The sequence below is a fragment of the Besnoitia besnoiti genome, chromosome III (genome assembly GCF_002563875.1).
Source record: "Besnoitia besnoiti strain Bb-Ger1 chromosome III, whole genome shotgun sequence".
Taxonomy (NCBI): Eukaryota; Apicomplexa; class Conoidasida; order Eucoccidiorida; family Sarcocystidae; genus Besnoitia; species Besnoitia besnoiti.
Genome location: NC_042358.1, coordinates 1,749,427 through 1,767,871, shown reverse-complemented (window position 1 = coordinate 1,767,871; position 18,445 = coordinate 1,749,427). Strand labels below are relative to the sequence as shown.

At 59.1% G+C, this 18,445-nt stretch overlaps 3 protein-coding genes across 3 annotated transcripts; all 3 read right to left on the bottom strand.

Moving 5' to 3' along the window:
* Positions 1-1,688: 1,688 nt before the first annotated feature.
* BESB_045650 (uncharacterized protein) lies at positions 1,689-7,951 on the bottom strand (the record flags this gene model as incomplete). The annotated part of the gene is made up of 10 exons (XM_029363016.1): positions 1,689-1,842; positions 2,163-2,426; positions 3,253-3,548; positions 3,814-4,039; positions 4,281-4,348; positions 4,909-4,997; positions 5,486-5,853; positions 6,364-6,673; positions 7,141-7,221; positions 7,669-7,951. The coding sequence occupies 10 exons, from the start codon at positions 7,949-7,951 to the stop codon at positions 1,689-1,691; spliced, it is 2,139 nt and encodes a 712-aa protein (XP_029220382.1).
* Positions 7,952-11,556: 3,605 nt separating this feature from the next.
* BESB_045640 (AIG2 family protein) lies at positions 11,557-12,974 on the bottom strand (the record flags this gene model as incomplete). Its single annotated transcript, XM_029363015.1, has 2 exons — positions 11,557-11,892; positions 12,141-12,974. The coding sequence occupies 2 exons, from the start codon at positions 12,972-12,974 to the stop codon at positions 11,557-11,559; spliced, it is 1,170 nt and encodes a 389-aa protein (XP_029220381.1).
* Positions 12,975-16,333: 3,359 nt separating this feature from the next.
* BESB_045630 (uncharacterized protein) lies at positions 16,334-18,273 on the bottom strand (the record flags this gene model as incomplete). Its single annotated transcript, XM_029363014.1, has 2 exons — positions 16,334-16,948; positions 17,095-18,273. 2 exons carry the CDS (start codon positions 18,271-18,273, stop codon positions 16,334-16,336), a joined length of 1,794 nt encoding a protein of 597 aa, XP_029220380.1.
* Between the last annotated feature and the right edge of the window lie 172 nt (positions 18,274-18,445).

Genomic DNA, 18,445 nt, shown 5'->3' with positions numbered 1-18,445 from the left:
GCTTGTCCTGAAGGCCACGAATGTTTGCCAAGAGAGACGAGTCCGTGTGCATGAGCGTAAAGGAGACTTCTTCGTGTTTGCCGCCGCGGGTGGACTGTAGGACTACCTACTGGCGGCATCGGGCGGGCGAGATGCATGCCTGCTTTGCAGCCTTGACGAAGCAGTGGTTTTCGACGCTCGTTCATCCCCGTCCTTTCCGATGCCGGTGTTCTCATGTGTCTGACTTCACGCCGACAAGCGAGCTGCCGCGTTCCAGTGCTGCTCATTCTGGCGCCGCGCGACAACGCTGGTCAGATACTGCCTGGCATGCGCCCACGAGCCAATCCGAAAGCGTAGCGCAAAGCCTCGAGGGGGAAGAGGCCTTACCAAATGCGAAGCGTGAGTTTGTCGAGACGTGTGAAGTCTGCATGTGTCGCTTCCGGCAGAGAGATGGGGTTGGTACGCGGGCGGCGTTGATAGGTGTCCTGCTAGCCACGGACTGAACTGCAGCTTTTGCTCACAGACGGTGCTTGGAGCAGCCACTGTGAGGTTAGCCTAGTCCCGCGTGGAGCACGCAAACGCAAGTCGGCAGCGGCGTCAGTCTTCTCGTTCCTTGTTGCTGGAATACGGTTTGAGTGAAACGGGGCACTTAACGGGCGCGTCAGGGACTGCGCAGTGACCCGCGGTTAGAAAGCCTCCAAAAATACTCACAGTGCTTTGAAACGAAACCTACAAACCGGTCTTGGCAGAACCGCGCTGCAGTAACACCCCAAAGGAAAACAATGCCCGTGCAGACCTCCATGCTTTCAGGCAGCGCCCGCCTCGCACGCTGCGCATCGCCACACCTTGGCTTTGTACCACAGCAACACGCCCAGCAAAATATGCGGTGTAAAGGCTGCGAGACCCGCAGTGTAAAACACTTCCTGTTACTGACTGCGCTGAACACTACCACGCTGCAAACTCAAGCGCGTTTGTTGTTTCTGTGTCAATCGCGTACCCCCGGTCCCACCAAACTGCCTGCTACCGCAGGACAGCGCCGTGAAGCTTGCGTTTTGGGCACTTCTATCAATGTGCCTAGACAGAGAAGACAGATATATCAGCACTCGTGTGGGGTACCACCTTAAAGTGTCAACGAATCAGCTACGACAGACACACCGGATCGGCCTCTGATCCGGTTTAAGCCAGTCTAACTACAGAAACTCTGTCCCGTGCTAAGTCAGGTGAACACCTTAACAAACGAAGCAGCTTGTCAACAAGCGTGCAGCATTCACGTGACGGCGCACTCGTCCTTCCGGCTCACGTGAGATAACTTAGAGCCGATTGCTTGGGTAGCAGAGACGCCCGACGACGTCTCATTCGCGTATACCAGCGCCCCTCTGCCGCCTTTCACTCCGCAAAAGAAGCTACCGTTACTCGGTGTCGTGCGCGCAACACCACTCAGACAGTAACCTCAGAAAGACTACATTAGACGAGGCGTATCACCCCAGAAAGAGGACTGCAGAGGGGGCCCCTCGGCGGCAAAGTTGAAGACGTGAAAACAATGTCAATCCAGAGCCCCTCCTACACAAAGTTCTTTCGCACAGAGAAAAGTGAGAAAATCCAGGAAGGCAGGGACGCAGCACGGAACCACACACGCGAGCAGCGGCAGACAGGCAAGCGGCCGGCGTCGAACAAAGACGGGGGACGCGCGACAGTCAACCTAACGGTCATCAATAGCCGTGGCGCCGCGGGAACGAATAGACTTGCTCCAGCTGGTCGTCTGAGAGGTTGAGAGGCGGCAGCATTGGCGGCAGGTACTTAGCGAAGTGCTTGTCTGGGACATCGCGATACTTATAGTTCTCAAACATGTCGCTGTTGGTAAAGCTGCGCCGCGCAGAACAGACACGAGAGAGCCAAGAATCAACAGCAGAGAGGCTTCGTGCGCGCCACGTCGACTCGCCCACCTAACGGACTGTGCCGCGCGACTTTGTCGGGTGTGTCCGCAGCGTCGCCTGCGCCAGGGCGACATGACTCATGTCGACTTATGGCAGTGTGTAGCCTTGGCGCCCGCTCTGTTCGCCGACGTTCACGCTCTCACGGATTTTCGGTGTCTGTGACTACCTAGTGCTTGATAACGATTCCGCTTTCAGCTTCCAAGCGACCGAGGTCACGCTCCAAGGCGAATGCGCTTCGCAGGCAGTTACCTGGCTGGCAGAATTGTCTCGATCTCGAGGTCGTCAGGGTAGGCAGACTGAAGCTTTAGCCACTGCTCGAGGCTCCAATGGCCGTCGTCCCAGTCCCAGGAGTCTTCGGCGACCGCGACGCCGAGCTCGATGTCGCCAGCTGCGCCGAGCACGACATCTGTCTCCGGATTGAAGACAATCGGCGCACTCGGGGCAGAGGCGTCGGGGCAGAACGGCGGGAAAGGCGGGCGCGGAGACGTTCTGAAGCTGCGCTTGTCAAGCAGCCTAACACCAGAGAGGAGAAAACGCACGCGAAACCGAGAGGCGCTGACGGTGGGGAGCGAAGATATTCAAAGAGCAGCGGAGGCGACAGTGAAACACACGCGGGTCCTTCTCGAGTGAACATCACAAGCGAGCTGCGCAACAGAAAACTGGACGGGCTGAGGGGAGACGCAGAGGAGACGGGGCACGCGGCGATTGTGCGAAGCGCCTGACACCCAGCGCCTGTCGGCGTTTACACCCAGCGCCTGTCGGTGTTTGCTTCGCGATTTCGAAACGAGAATGTGGTAAAAATGCATCTAACGCAACAAACAGAGGTAACGGACGACAAACCGACCGGGAGCACGGAAACGTCTAGGACCCGGGGGCTCTCAGACGCCACACAGCGAAGAGACGAAGAAAGCCGGATGTTTGAGAGCAACGTCGTCGTTAAAAGACAGCACTGAACGTAAAAAGTCGAGAAACCCTCAAGCAGCATGAACAACACGTGGAGTCTCCCGCCAACAAGAGCGCCGACACGCGCGTCTCTCCTAAATATAAAACGTTCACACGGACGTGGCCACGGAGAGCTATACTCCCAGCTTTACTGTTGACAGCGACTCAGCTATTTCCATGAGCGTTCGCGTCGGATTCACCGCATGTATATGTAAGTCCGCCTATATACATGTGTACATGTAGACAGGGCTAGACGCGTAGTGGGAGGGCAGGCGCGCACACACGGGGCACGAGGCCTTAGTGCACATGGTTGAGTCCTTCTGGCAATTGGCAAGGAGCGAGAAGGGCCGAAACCCCTGCGGTGCTTCAGGTTCCCAACACGCGCGCTGCCAGTTACCTGCAGAAGCTGAAAGAGTAGGCGACGTAGTCTGCTTCCTCGCGTCTGAAGGGTCCAGCGGTGACCTGGCTGCGAAACTTGATCCACCGTGTCTCTTCTCTCGCCTTCTCTCCGCCGCCCGGTGCGTCGCCCTCGTTGCTCCCATTCGGCGTCGAGGTGGGGACCGGAAGCCGCAGCGTGCCGCCTTTGATCCAGAGTTTGATGGGGAAAGGCAGATTCCATCCCGGCCGCGAGACGAGCTTGACGGCGCAGAAGCCCGGGTGCGACGACTCGCAGCCATCCGGGTAGAACCAGAGCTGCACGCAGACCTCAAAAACGGAGCTTCTGAAGCGCAGAGGCGCGGCAGCATCACAAACGGACGCACGAGAGGCACCTGAATCGGTCGCGGCCGGCGGCGCACGACGAGGCGGCGCTGGGACCCCAGGCGCGACGTCGAAATGCAAGGAGACTCCGCCAACGAACCCTCCGCCCCCGCCCCCCGCCCCCCCCCCCCCCCCCCCCCCGCTCACGTGTCTCCTCTCCCCGAGCTGCAGCCCGCGTGGTGTCTCGGGTCCGTCTCACCTGTAGAGGCTCGACGCCGCCGAGGTTGAAGATTTCGGACTTGATCGGCTGCCCGCCTCTGCGCGGGAACTTCTTGGCGAGCCAGGGCACCCAGAACAGCGGCCAGGTGAAGTTCAACCCGCCGGCGTGCGCCTTCGGGTAAGTGTCAACGCCGCCGAGGAACTGCGGATCCCAGTAGCTGTCGTCGTTCCGGTCGTTGTCCCCAAGAAGCGTCGCCACGTCCGAGCTGCGAGGGAGCACACGCCACGCGCAAACCCCGTTTCCAACCCTCGAAGAGAAGCGAGGGGTCGCTGAACGAGCCTGAGCGAGGCGCCCGCGGGGCGCGTTGACCGCAGTGCCTAGAAGCGCTCGACGACCCCTGAGCGCGCCTCTTGCTCACGAACTGCGAATCCCACAGACAACGCTTCCAGACTCGCCGCACTGTCACCGACCCTGAACCAGTGCACACGCGACAAAGAGTCGCTCACCGCTTGAAGTAGTTCTGGTCATGCGCATGTGGCCATTCCCGTTCCCAGTCGATCGAGTCGAGCATGTCCTGAGAAAGCAGACACACGAGCTTCTCGCGGGCTGTCACAGGCCGCAGGCGGAGGGGGGCAACGCACTGACGCAGGGCGCGCCTCACCCCACTTGCTGTTCCTGGACCCCCGAAATTCAAGGCGCAGCCAGAAGGCGCGAGAGGGTGGCGTCACGCCAGCTCGCTTGCGTGCATGCTCGAGTCCAAACGGGGCCAGAAGACAGCCGCACAGCGAAACGGTCGCTCGCTGGCCGTCGAGCGCGCTGAAGGCATGCGCCTTGGAGGGACGGTCGGACGATGTAGAGAGATCGCACAGAGGCCCCTCTGGCGAGGCCGCAGGTTCCTGGGTGTGCAGAGAGGCATGAACGCGAGCGCAGCGCCTGCATCCGCGCCCGACTGCAGACAAAAGCCACGCGCATCCGCGGCGACGCGCACGCTCGGCTAAGCACATTAAGGCTTGTACGGAGATGCAGGGCACTGAAAGGGGACTATGAGGCTGGCGGGTGGCTGGCGGCGTGTCTGTCCAGCGTTGACATACGAGGATATACGGAGAGCCGAAACAGCGCGAAGCGTCTGTCTACCTTGTAAATGTCGTTTTTCATAGTCCAGTTGCCTCGCGGAATATCGTCTTCGACGTCGTCCATCCGCCAGCGCCGCTTTTGCTTCTGCCCTGAGGGCAACAACAGAGAGCGTCACCGCCTATCGGTCTGGATATCTCTGAAAGTGCCTCACGCGCTGGCCTCGCGGCGGCATACGGCGGGCACCTTCTCTTCAGCATTCGCAGCCAGCGCCCCTGCCTTCGCGGAATCGCGCTGTCTCTCACCGCAGGTCTCCGCTCACTACACACGCTGACCCGCGCGCATGTATCTCTGCATGAGCAGACATTTCGATGGCCTGGGGCGTGTGCTTTCGAACTAGACTGTTCTTCGGCACGCGCGCGTACAGGTTTCAAGGGACGCCCTGCCTGTCCCTCTCCGTTTTCTACGTTCTCTTGCTCGCTGCGTGTCGCGCGTCTCACTCTTTCTAGCCCCTCTCCACCTATCGCGAGTTCTCTCTCGTCCAGCCCCAGCTCGCTGTCGTTTTTCGTCCCCCTTCACCCCAGCCCCCTTCTCTCCCTCGACGAAAGTTTCCCCCTGCGCTCCCGGCGTGCGGCCTCACCTGTGTCCGTTCGGCGGTGCGCGTCTCTGCGCCGGCCGGTTTTCAGCATGGGCGATGCAGGGTTCAAGTAGCTCGCGTTGGCGCTCTTCACGAGGCCGTCGGCGTAGGGGTCGTCGTAGACGCCGTCCTCGAGGTCTTCGCGCGTGAAGAAATAGACGCGATTAGGAAAGATTGGGGGGGTCATGACCACCCCGGTCTCGGTGCGCTCGAACCGGCTCCCCGGAGGAGAGAAAAAGTCCCAGTCAGTCGTCCTGTTTTCCACCAACCGCCAAAAGTCCTCAATCTGCGCGGTGGCGTTCACTTCAGGGACCGGCGGGTCGAAGTCCCGCCGCCCGACGTCGGAGAAGGAAGGAATCACGCTCAAGGACCTGACGGCAGACGCGTGAAAGCCGCGCATGTAACTCGATGTAGATGCGCGTTCTTCCACAAGCATCCATGCACATAACTCATGCGTTCATTAACAGGCAGTCGTCCATATCCATACACAGCCCTATGCACGGCTGGCACCGATCAAGAGTGCAGGCATCGCGGCCGGGGAGTCGCTACCGTCGTCGTGGCTTACCTACTGATTTGGCTCCTCCAGAAAAGACTCCCAGACTCGCACGCGCACGCACACGCTCGATGTTCATGCATACACAGCTGTGTGCGACGCCGGAAGCGACTGCTAGGACGAGTCCGCGCCACATTCACCCTTATCCCCCAAGCTGAAAGCCTCAGGCCTCGACGGGCTTCAGACCCCTCGTACTGGCCTGTGTGCCCCCGCTGTCGCCGACTGACGTTTCCTGCGGCACGCAGGCAAGCCTCCGCCGTCTGCGGCAGGCCGACTGACGATACAGGCTAGAAGACGAGACGGGTTGTGGTGCAGAGCGGCGGCTTACCGGTTGTAGGGAACCATTCTTGCCATCGGTCCGTAGGGCGGCGAGGCGAAGGCGCTGCTGCCGTTGAACTGCGGTCCGTCGATGAGGAACGGCGCAGAGACAGGGTCGGCGAGGTGCTCATCTGGCGGGTAAATGTATCCCTGCCTGACCATCTCGCGAAGTTCTTCGTTGCTCAGCACGCCTTCGAAGGGCTCGCCCCCAGCCAAAGACTTGGTGCGGCCGCCGAGCGTCTGCAGAAGCTTCTCGTCGTCATCTTCTGGAGCTCCTGCGTCCCCTGCGGGGTCGTCGTCTTCGGTCGAGAGCGGAAAGCCTGCGGAAGAGCGCGCCGACACGCAGGGAAAAATCCTTTAAAATCGCAAAAATCCATAAAAAAGCCCAAACACACCGCACACGCATTCTCGCTTCCAGAGAGACAAACGCGGAGAGATAACGAGGAAAAAGAAGACCGACGGATGACGGCTAGCCCCTGCCCAAAGCGACAGAGCCACGCCGCAGGCCGCGGAGGAGAGAAATTCACAGCAAGGCGGATAGAGTTGTGAAGGAGGCTCTCGGCAGGTACATTGACAGAAAGATGTCAGACGCATTCGACGAGGAAACCGAGGATGGAGCTCGACACGTTCCTCTAGAAACAGGCCGAACTTGGTGGGCATCTTTCAAAGAATCGAACTAGGCGGAGATGCACGCGCACAGTCCGCATCACCGCCAGCCGGCCGCCGAGCGGCGCCACGCAACTGTGATGTGAAAGGTGTCGAGAGTTCAGAGTCCCCGCCGGCGTACCTCCGAAGTCGTAGCTGCTGTTGAGGCGGCTGTCTGTCGGTTTCCCGTTTCGGCCTCGCCTGTCGCTCCACGCTTCTCTCTCTGCTTTCCGCAGCGAGGAGAGAGGAGACGCCAACAGCGAGGTGGCGAGAGAGAGAGGACGAGAGGGCCGAGAGACAGCAAAAGAATCAGTCGACGCCGGAGGTCCACGAGAGACAAAACTAGCAGTGTGCAGAGAAGCAGGCGCAGACGGCAAAAATTCAAAGTTTGAAGGAAAACCGGATGAAGTAGAAGAGTGAGAAGACGTGCAACGGGACGGAGGCAGCGCCCTGGATTTGAGTTGAGGCACACGCCTACGAGCGAAGGCCAAGCGGCGAGTAGAAGAGCGGCTTTCGCGAGCTGTGGAGAACGCCCCGCTCACGAGAGGCCCCAGGAAAGACAGGCAAAACAGGAAAGGAGACAGCGAGCACGAAACAGAGACAGAAGAGGCAGAAGAGTGAGGCGAGAGTGGAGGCGAAAGTCTCGACCGGCGTCGGTCACGTCGTCTACCTGAGATTCCAACGATGCGGGTCTCAGAAAACAGAGAAGAGGCGCGAGCAAAGGCGGAGAGTGAAAACAAACGGTGCGAAAGAGCAGAAAAAAGGGGAGAGAGAGGCGGCGGACTTGACGCAGGGGGCACAATATGGTGAAACAGCAGCCTCGGAAGCGTAGACGCGCACACGAAGAAAGAGAGGGCGTTGATAAGCACCCAGAGAGAGACAGGGAAAAGGCGTTTTTTTCGAAAGGAAGGAAACACAAACCAGAATCGTTGCCGCAAGGACGGAGTCGCCATGGTGATGTCCGCCCCAATCGGAGACGAAAAGAGTCTGAGGACAAAGACTGCGGTCTTCTCGCTACGTAGGCTCTCCTATATCTCGATTTGCGGCATAGGAACTATGCAGCGGCAACCAGAAAACTACGAACTTGCGGCAAAAAGCGAGGCGACAGAAGTTCACAGGGAGGCAAAGGAGACACGCGGCGTAAAGGGGCGGGAGATGCTTCGTCTACAAGGCGCGCGAAGGAAGATAGAGAAGGACCAGGGAGAGAGAGGGCCTTCAGAAGGAATGTGTAACTCGCCAGCGTTTAGGCTGCGTTGTGTATGCGTGTGCTTATGCAGGCGATCCTCTGCACTGCAAGCCATGTCCTGCCACCGCCGCCGCCTTCGCTTTTCGACAAAAGAGGTGAAAGAACAAAGCATGCGCGCACAACTGCACAGAAAACCCATCTCTGGGGGGGTAATGTGGAATAAGAGGCGAGACAGCAGCGAAGAGCGTGCGGACGACGAACCCACCAGGAGGACCGGGGCGTCGAAGCCAACAGGCAACGCGCAGTCGAAAGAAATGGCGGCGGAAAGTGTTTTCTCTCCGTGGGCGCACTTTCTACGATGCTGCACTAAAAAAGACCTAACCACTGTTCTGACCTACGCGCCGAGAAGAGAAGGATGCGGAGAAATGGGCAAATACCGGGAGCTTCTGCGCATGTCTCAACGAAAAGACGCCGCGGTGCGACTGTCTCCATCGAGACACGCGCGTGCGGAAATGCGAGCCCGGTTTGCGAGGCCTCCGAGGCTAGCGAGAGAGACATGCAATGGATACTCTGTGCCTCTCGCTTCGTTGCAGTTTTTACTTCTGCGTGTCTGCAGACCCCGGAACCCCCGGAACCTGCACTCGGAGCCGTGCCGTTTCTCCACGCGTCAACACCGAATGCTGGGAGACAAAACGCGCGCGGCGGGCAAACTAGGGAGGCGCCTACGCTAGTGCATTTGGAAAGAGGATCGCGCCATGCAGTCGTGGAGAGAGCGGGCTGTTGTGAAGTTGGAACGAACGGCTAACGTACAAGCCCGGAACGGTGTACGGCGCAAGGCGCCCGCATCCCTGGCTCGGGCGAGAGGCGCACAGCAGAGGAGTGAGGGCAGGTCATTTCATCATTTTCAGAGTATCATCTTGAACGTGAACACGGCTCGCCTGGCTTCAAGGCGAAGCGGACGCTTCGGGTGCAACTGAGCATTGCAGGAAGTGCAGTCCTTCCCTTCGCGATCCCGACAGGTTGCTTGTCCTGAAGGACCAAGGCATGGGTGAAACTTGCTACAGCACACGTGCGGTCACACCTTTCACGAAAGTGCAAGGCAGGAGCAAGAGGGGCGCGGGAATGCCGCATAACGAGGCCAGTCGGCCTTGTGTGTCGCTCGCGGCGGCTGGGGGGGGGCGGGGTCGGGGGGTCGGAAGGAGTAACGATAGGAGAGGTTGTGCCACTTCCTCCATGAACAAGCGAGTGGATTTTCAGGCGACGGTGGAACACAAGGAAGTCCCACACCGCACCCATGCGTTCCCTGCAGATTTCCGAGCGGTCCCACCCTTGAACTGATGGTGAAGGGGGATCTGCAAGCGGAATCTGCCAGCAGCCGGTAGCTCCTGGCGAACGCCGCGCACCGCACATAGTAAGCACGTATCATCAGGGCTCCACTGTACTACCCATCTTGTCATACGCCTGTTTTTGGGGGTGTCCGTTTCACGCAGGAATGCCTAGTTGGAAGCCCTTCAGCACTATATGGCGTGACGCAGCTCAGCCGGCTGCACAATGATGTGAATTCCCTGTAGGTTCCGACACTGCGTCGAACGAGTTCTCTTTTCACTTGCTTGCGTGTGCACTGATTTGGTTCCTTCATACATGCGACCGAAGAAATACCCCCCACGGAAAAGACGCTTCCCATGGCGGACAGAGAGCTCAAAATGTCGCAGCGACTCCCCGTGCGACGTACATTACAGATATAGTTGTGTCGGCGTTCAGGAACGCGATCAAAGCCTTCGAAGGTCGCGCGTCTGTAGGATTTCGTGAGTGCAACATTACTACTCATCAAACCGCCGCCTCCCGCGATATGATTGCGCGGCAATCAAATCTACTTGGGCAGTGCATTGGTGTGCTTCTGGCGAGCAAAATAACTTTCGCCATCCTCAAAATGCCACGCAGTGGAACCGCCGCCTATGAGCAAAGAGCAGCGACAGCAGTGACAGCCGCCGCGTGTTCGCGAGCCTTCCGAGCTCGTTCAGTGTCTGCATCTACCGGTCTGCTAGCGACGCACTGCGCAGCGAGAGCTCCACCCTCGAGAAAAGATAAATCGGTAGGTTCTCCACTACTGCGTCCGCTCTAGGTGGAGAGGTAACGTGAAACCCGATTCGAGCATTGTTTGCGATTCGTGCATCGAAACAGTGCGAACTGTAGGGAGGACCTTGAAGCAGCGAGTTGTCCGAGTACCCAGAATGCTCGGAACGTTCCTTCCTCCGCATCCTTGACCATCTAGGCAAGTTAGGCAGGCAAGCCCTAGTCCGCCGTATACGACTGTATACAGGCCTCATGGGCAACTTCGTGGAATGCCACATTCACGTCTTCTTGCTCACGAGGAAGGTTCCTTCGGTCATCAACGCATCACCGCGGAGACCATACGAGACACAAAAAGCTGAGGTTCAATGCAGAGAGGACCTTGACGCAACGAGTTGTCCGAGTACCCAGACTGCTCGGAACAAGCTTCTCACGTATGAAATCGATCTTTCACGCACGCGAATTCCGCCAAATGTTCTGTGACAGACTTCAAAGGAGTAAACACTGAGCACCGATAAAAGACGTCAAACCTTTGAATACACTGAAGCCCGACACGCAGGCACAATGCTGAAACAATCACGGTGCACGCGGCGCATGCGCCACGAGCAACATCCTGCTTCTTCAGCCGTAGCGCCTGTGCGCGGGCATGGCGATCTCGTCATCATCACCCTCGGTACCACTTATCTTCCGTTAGGTCATCCGAAACCGATCTGCCTCGATATTTTACATAACTCCGGAGGCAGCTACGAAAAAGAGTAAATGTTTGCCACGCATCGCGGTGACCCGCACGCACGCCGCGACGCCGCAGCAGGTAGATACCTTCACGCAACAGGAATCGGTTTTAGCGCCTTTCTACTGGCGCGGGATTCGTCGTCATTTTCAAGGAACACGCTGCGCCTCCCGTGCTTTTACAGACACCCGGCGCCCGAGTCTTCAAGTTGCAGTCTCCCGTCTCGCACGACACGCGAATCCCAAAATCACGCAGATGAAAACTTGCCATCTACGTTAATGCACACCACGCTGCCGGTTTCGCTATCTTCACTGCGCTTCAGATGATTGCGGAAGGCGCCAGATAGGCGAAACGAGACGTCGCAAGTTGTGTCTGACAGGTACGCTGGGCACGCGAGGCCTGGCGTTTCTCAGCCGCCAGCCAAAAAGTTATGTGCAACAGCGCAGCCTTGACGCGCAACTCAAACGTGCTTTCGAAGGAAAAAGCTGTCAAAAACGGGGCGCTCGACGCCCCGCGTTCGGCATGGCTGAGCGCTTCTGCGCAGGGGAAGGCCTCCGCTCCTGGGTGTTGAGTCACGCACCTTGTTCAGCCGCGCGTCCCCCCGCAAACGAAAACTCTGTTGCCGTTGCACAAGGCAACTTCATTTTCAACGCGCTCTCCGCCGCCCTGAACCGCGGCACATAGAGCCGCGCATGCGATGTGTCATAATTGTGGATGTACGCCACCCTCTCCCCGTGGTGCGCACCGTGGCCGCCGCCCCGTTCGTCGTTGTTCTCGCACGAGGTAAGCGAATCATCGGCCTCAAGCTTCTTCCCGAAAGCCTGTGCCAACAGCTGCAAATGCATGTTGAAGTAGACGTGGGCCGTGACCTCGGCGGGGGAGCCCTGCGGCGCCGAGTCCTGGACAACCTGCGGATAACACAACAAAAGACAAAGACGAGACGAAAGGGACGGCTTTTTTTTTACAGCCCAATTTTTGCCTTGGTCCACAACTGCCACCTGTGTGAACAGGAGGGAAAGCCGTTCACACACACTCCTCGCCCCACTCGTCGGCATCTCGATGGCAACGCCGCTCACAACGCGAAGAGTCTTCAGACAAAGCACCCTGCGCGAGTTAGAGTTCGAAGGCAGTTGGAAAACACCATTCAGGGGCTCACCTTAAGACGGATGCTCCGTCGATAGTAGTGCTCCGGCACTCTTTCGAAAGTGTCCAAGGCGTGGAGCACCTCGTCGGTGACGGCGTAGACTTCCCTGCGAACTTTCTCACCCACGCCACATGCATCGAAAAGACAAGGGCGGTAGCGCTGATTCGCGTCCACGAACAGGGGATACGCGTCCACTGTGACCGCGTCGAAAAGATACACTACCGGGCCAGAGTCGCCTTCAGGTGCGTCCGCCGTCGAGTTGTGCACAGAGTCAGCGTGGGCGCCGTCCTGCCCTGACGCGGAACAACACGCCTTTTGATGCAGGATCATCTCTGCGACCTCTCGGGCGATCCTGGTAAACACGTGATGATTCGGCATACCGCGCTTCAGCGTTCCATACACAAACACGAGGTGTCTGTACAGCCGAGGTGACACTGACGAAGACACCGTGACCAGCGTGGGAGTCACCTGAGACGACAGCCCCGGTTCCTCCAGGTCGGATGTCGTTCGCGAAAGAGCCCAGGACCTGCTGGCCTGGCTTCCGACAGCCTTTTCATCTCCGTCTGGACTCAGAAGGGAAGATGGAGGACTCGACTCCCGAGTCGAGTCCCCTTCAGAGCGCGTCGAGACTTCCCCATCGCACGTGACGGGAGAGTCTGCCGGGCACTGACACGATTTTAGAGCAGCATCGTCGCGAAACTCGGTTGCCAGAAAGGCAAGCGGTGACGACTCTTGGATCGCCGACCCAAACGACTTCCTATCGTTTACCCCCCGAGCCCCGCCGGGAGAGGCAGGGCACTCGAGGGATGGGAGCGAGGAGCCGACCACACGGGGAGGCTCTACCATTGTGCATTGAAAAGTCTCTCAACTCCGGAAAACAAAAAAACATGCGCCTTCTCCAGCTGTTGACCGGCTAGAGCCGCGACACAATGCAAGAGGACAGGGACACAGGACGCGCGGCAGGGCCAGGGGCGCGCCTATCGGTCATTGGCCTGTGCGCCGGTCGACAATCCCAGACACAGCAACAGCCTTTCGTAGACCCGACGTGACGAAGGGTTGAAAAAAATTTGGAAGGTCCTGGCGGACGGAAAGACATTCGACGCCCCTGCCCTAGCGCGACGAACCCCATATCCTACGATGGAGAATCGTGGCGTCTCCCCTGCCCTCCGTAATAATTTGACTAACATGTCTGTCCTGGGAACTACACGTCGCTCCGGACATCCCGCTCCCCTGAAGCGCCACATACGACAACATGAAATATCCCGTTTCTCTTTTCTGGCTCACGGTCACGCACCAACAGGCCAACGCACCCGTAAGATTCGCACGCGTGACGCCCACGGCGCTCCTGCATCAGGCTTGAGCTCCTCCTTCGAGGTCAGTGCTCGCAGAACGAAAGAAAGACAGGGCCAGAAGCCATTGTGGACGCGTGCTCCCCGCCAGAGAGAGGAAGAAGGCACGCCACACATGTCAGGAAAGAACTCCGAAACAATGGAGGGAGCCCCTTACGGAAGGCAACGAACCTCTCCTGAGAACGATCGCGCCGAGAGCTGGCAAAGGCTCGTTCCTGACCGAAGCTCCGCCTGCCGAAACGTCTCTTCCGGTTGGAGCACGGCGGAGACAAACATTGCCCGCCAGCTGCTAGGTTCACGACTGATCTAATAATCGAAAGTCACAGTGGAACAGCGCAGGGGGAACAAGAAAACCTGCCATCTTGATCAGAAAAACGACGAGAACTGTAAAAGTGATGCGAGGTTTCCCAGAAAACCGCGGAACTAGCTACCCCGGCGACCCGCCCATGTGGATGTGCGCGCTGGCGGTTGCGTGCGCGTCCCGTGGCGGAAAAAAAAACGGCCAAGCGACGTTTTCTCCCACCTTTTGCTCTCGGAGAGTCTGCTCGCGTAAGCACCTTCACCGCTTCACTTTGAACAGAGCGCGATATGCGCAGCTCTTTCTTGAGAGTTCGGGAGTGTTGCCCGAAGGGGCCGTGGTCACTCCGAAACGAACGGAAAGGCTAGCGGTGGAAAACCTCGAGACCTCGCCTTGCCTCCGTGCACCCTGCGTCTACTTTTCTGACAGAAAGGAACGCTCTCAAACGAACCTGAAGAGCTCGTCGGAACGCCTTGCCAGTGCTTTACGCAGCTCGCCGGCGGCCCGTTGGGGACTTGAGACTGCCCCTGCTGCTGTGGCTTCACAACTGGAAAACGCTTGCACACGTCCTGTAGGCCGTTGGCTTTCCACGCTTTTTGAATAAAGTGCCTTTCGACAGACACGGGCACTGAACAACCCGGGGTCGGTCACACGAAGTCAGGGAGGCTCGAGGTGCTAGACACGCACTCTGCGTCGATGGAAGCTGCACGTGTGTACGAACAAAAAAGGCCCTCGATTTCAGTGGAAGTCACTGTGACCCTGAGAAACAGGCTAGGGAAAACGAGCCTGCCAGACGACGCCCTGGTGACCTCCATCCGCTCTTGCGGTTTCCTCCACATGATGTGTTCGAGCGAACTAGAGTTAAAAGGGACATGCTGTCGCAGAGGCTCCACGACTCACGAAGCTTGAAGAGCAGACAGACTTGTACGCGAGCCTTTCAATAAGCCTCGTAGGGAGGCCGTCCCGAGGAGTCCATTTTGCACACTATATCCCGATGTAAAGATGTGGTTACAGACTTCGTTCCCGCCGTGCCTACGCGATACCGTCACTGTCACACACGTGTCTCATCGCGCTAGCTTAACATGACGCACACAATTCACTGCCCAAATGGAGCTCTCCGCGGAAGACTTGCCACAAGCTTCAGCCGCAGCAGCCCGAAGAGGACGCAGTTTGTGTGCTGGACCCCCAGCAGAAGGGCTAGAAATTTGTCAGGCGCGAAAACTGGGGCCATCAAACGTGTGTGTCTCTAGTTGAACTTTCGAAACGTGCAAGGCAGAGAAAGTGTGTGCCGGGAGCGAACCGATAGACAACTCATTCAGCCAATGTACGGCTTTGCAAATCTGCCCTCGAGACCACGCAAAGAGCGTGCGAGTTCATTCGAAGGGCACTGCCTCAACTGACTGTGTGGGGAATTAGAGAAGAATACCAAGTTACTTGCCTGGAGCTTTGTTACGTTCCTTACAGTTGTAGGTGAAAGGGATGTTGGACACTTAGACAAGCGTTGAAGCACATTGTTTCATTCGATAGTCCACGCTCAATCGTATCATACAGAGGACTTCGACGATACCAGGCTGGTTTAATAAGTCGAAGTTTAGCCGGAAATTAGCATCTAAAAGTGTAACCGGTAGTCTCTCATCTCTTCCGGAGAACCACAGCGATTTTTCACCGCCGCCTTTCTACGGGGCGAAGAGAATGCGCTTCAGCCAAGAGAAAATGGCACGATGTCAGCCTTGACAGCAGAAAACTCCGGCGTGCGCCAGAGCTCCCACGAACTAAAATCAACGCTCATCCCTTCAAGAAACAGGCCATCGCCCCCCAATTGAACCTGCAGTCTGGCGCCTGTGTGCGTGCCCCGTTGTCCACCTCTTCTTTTGAAAACGGTTTATTAACTGCGTCAGCGCCGCAGAGATTTAAGCGAAACCACGCCACGCTCCACCTGCCCCCAGAGCCCACTCGAAACCTCATCGCTGTCTTCGGAACCGCCTGCAGCCTTGTTCACTGTCACAGCGACCTCAGTTTCTGCCATACGCGTCTCGCCGGGCTCCGTGCACTTCGCGGCTGGCCTGTTCTACTGCGTGGCTCTAGTGAGTCAACTCGTCTTCCCCGATCGCGTAGATCTCGCTCACGTGACACTTTGCTGACTGCGGCTACCCTCACACGAGTCTGCGCTGCCTCTAGTGTCGTGTCGAGGGCGCCCCCCGTCGTCGCGAGGTGCGATTTTACAAACCCAACTCGTGAAACAGAAGCGCGAAGGTGCAGCGCATGTAGATTTTAAAGCGCTCGTGGAAGCGCGTAAAACACGCCCCTTTGTTCGGTGGAGTCGGGCGCCAGTTGCTCTGGGGGCCGCGAACGGCAATTCGTGGACATGTGAAACCAACACTTTTCATGAAATGCACACGTGTCCACACAACCAAGTTCTTTATGATTGCAGTACACCACCACCCCACTGGACTGCTTGATCGCGATCGCACCGCGGTCGCGTTCTACTATAGCGGCAATCAGTTTAGGCCAGCTCCCCAGAGCCTCGAGGCTACTCTCCACAGTCAAGTTTGAGGTCTTTATCTCGAGCCGTGTCTCCCTGCCGCAGGCGCTTTGCCGGATTGCGCCGCGAGAGGACAGGTGAGAGACTGGGGACCGAGGCGCGAACACAGGAATAAATCGAAGCTGGCTTTCGCGGCTTCAATGTCGTACAGCCCCGGTCCGTCCAAACTGCTTTCTTCGCCACACTCCTGAGCGCCAGACGCCTCTCCCTCCCCCTCTCCCTCGCAACAGGCCAGCTGTGTTTCACGCCCCGCCGGAAGCTGCTGCGCCTCGCCAGCCGAGACTCGCTCGCGTGCGCGGTGAGAGTCGCGAGACAAAGGACGCCGCGGAGAGGCCTCTTTGATTTGCGCCGCTTGCCGCCAAGCGTCTCCGTTCTCCCGCCCCGAGTCTCCACTCGGCGCCCCTGCGGCTACGCCGAGACGGAGCACGCCCGCCCCGCGGCCCTGCAAGGCGCCCTCGTGGCAATCGTATCTCCCTTCTTCAGCTGACAGCCGCCGCGCAAATGCAGCAGGCACCTCGCACGAAGGCGAAACAGGCGGCAACGCGGTGGGCGGCACAGACAGCGCAGGGGACAGCCCCGCCTCGGGAGGCAGGCCTGCATCAGGAGACAGCCGGTACATCCGCTGGGCGTCCTCGGGGGGGACGACGCCAACGACCACGCGCAGGAGGGAAAGGCCGACTGCGGAGTCGAGTCACGCGCGTATCCCGCAGCCAACTCCGCTCCCTCTTCTCCCCCGTCTCGCTTCTTCCAGGCTTCCTGTTGCTCTCCCGTGTCTACCACACGTTCCTTTTCCGCGTGGCCCTGAGGGAAGCTGCCCGCGTGTGGGTCGTCACTCCACCGGCGCGCGCCGCTCTTGGCTGCGGACTCCGCGCCCTTGCCGCGCAGCGCCCTCCCCCTCCTCTCTGCGTTGCCTCCGGCCTCGCTCGCTTCGTCTAACACAGCTTTCGCGGCTGCGCCGAGGCGAGCCGCGGTGCTCAGAAGCGCCTTCACTCTGTCGACGTCTCGCGCCGTGTGCTCCACGACGACCACGGCCTCGTCACGACACCCAGGTCGCGCGGGCTCGCGAGCCCCACGGGCAGCACGCGGCTGGGTCGTCGCGCCCAGAAACAAACTCCGCAGCGCCTCCGCGGAAATCGCATGCGGCAGATCTTGCTTGTTCGCCACGAGAAGCACCGGCGGCACCCCGAGGGCCTCGAGGTCGCGAGGCACCGGCGCACACGCGCGGCCGTCGCCCGCCGCTGCGTCGCCACGGAGATCAACCGGGTCGAGCCTACCAGCAAGCTCCTCTTCCTCGTCTTCTGCCTCGCGGCCGCAGGAGCGCGCCTCTGATTCCCGGCTCACTCGAGACGCCGCCCAGGCGTCTGCGAGCTCGCGGCGCATGCACTGGAAGGCGTCGAGCGCCTCCGCCCTCCGCTCCGCATCGGCCGCATCCACGAAGAAGACGACGCAGTGGCAATCCGCGTAGTAGTTGGGCCAGATGGCGCGGAGCGACTCCTGACCGCCCACGTCCCACACGGTGACTCTGAAGCTCTCAAAGACAAAATTGAGCGGACTGAAGCCAATCGTGGCGTGCACGCGCGGCAGCGGTGCGTCGAGCGACGAGGCAGCGGCAGCGAGAAGAGAAGAGGAGGCAGCAGCGGCGCAAGGAGGCGACCCCGCGACGGAGGACGCCTGAGAGGAAGGAGAGAGCGCTTCGCCGCTGAGGCGTACATCGTTTCTGCAGGGAGACGCGCAAGTCGTAGGCGACGCAGAGAGCGCGCCTGCGGGAGGCGAAGATCCTATGTGGGTAGGGGACGACGTTGCGGAGCGAGCCAGAGATGCCTTTGGTTTGGCGTAAAGCGTCTTCAGCTGCTCCTGAAAGGTCGTCTTCCCGCTGCCGTCCACGCCGAGAAGGAGCAGACGCAGCTCGTCGTAGGAGAACATCCACCGATACAGACCCGAGACGAGGCTGAACATTGGCAGCCGCGACAAGAAACCGCAAAACGCTCAACGCGCAAACAAAGAAGAGGCGACCGTGCGGACGGCAGCAGCCGGTGAGGAGACAAAAGGCGAAGAAGGACCAGGGGACGGAGAAAAGCGTGACGAAGACGAGCCACAAGCGAAAAGCGGCGAATGCGTACAGCAAGAG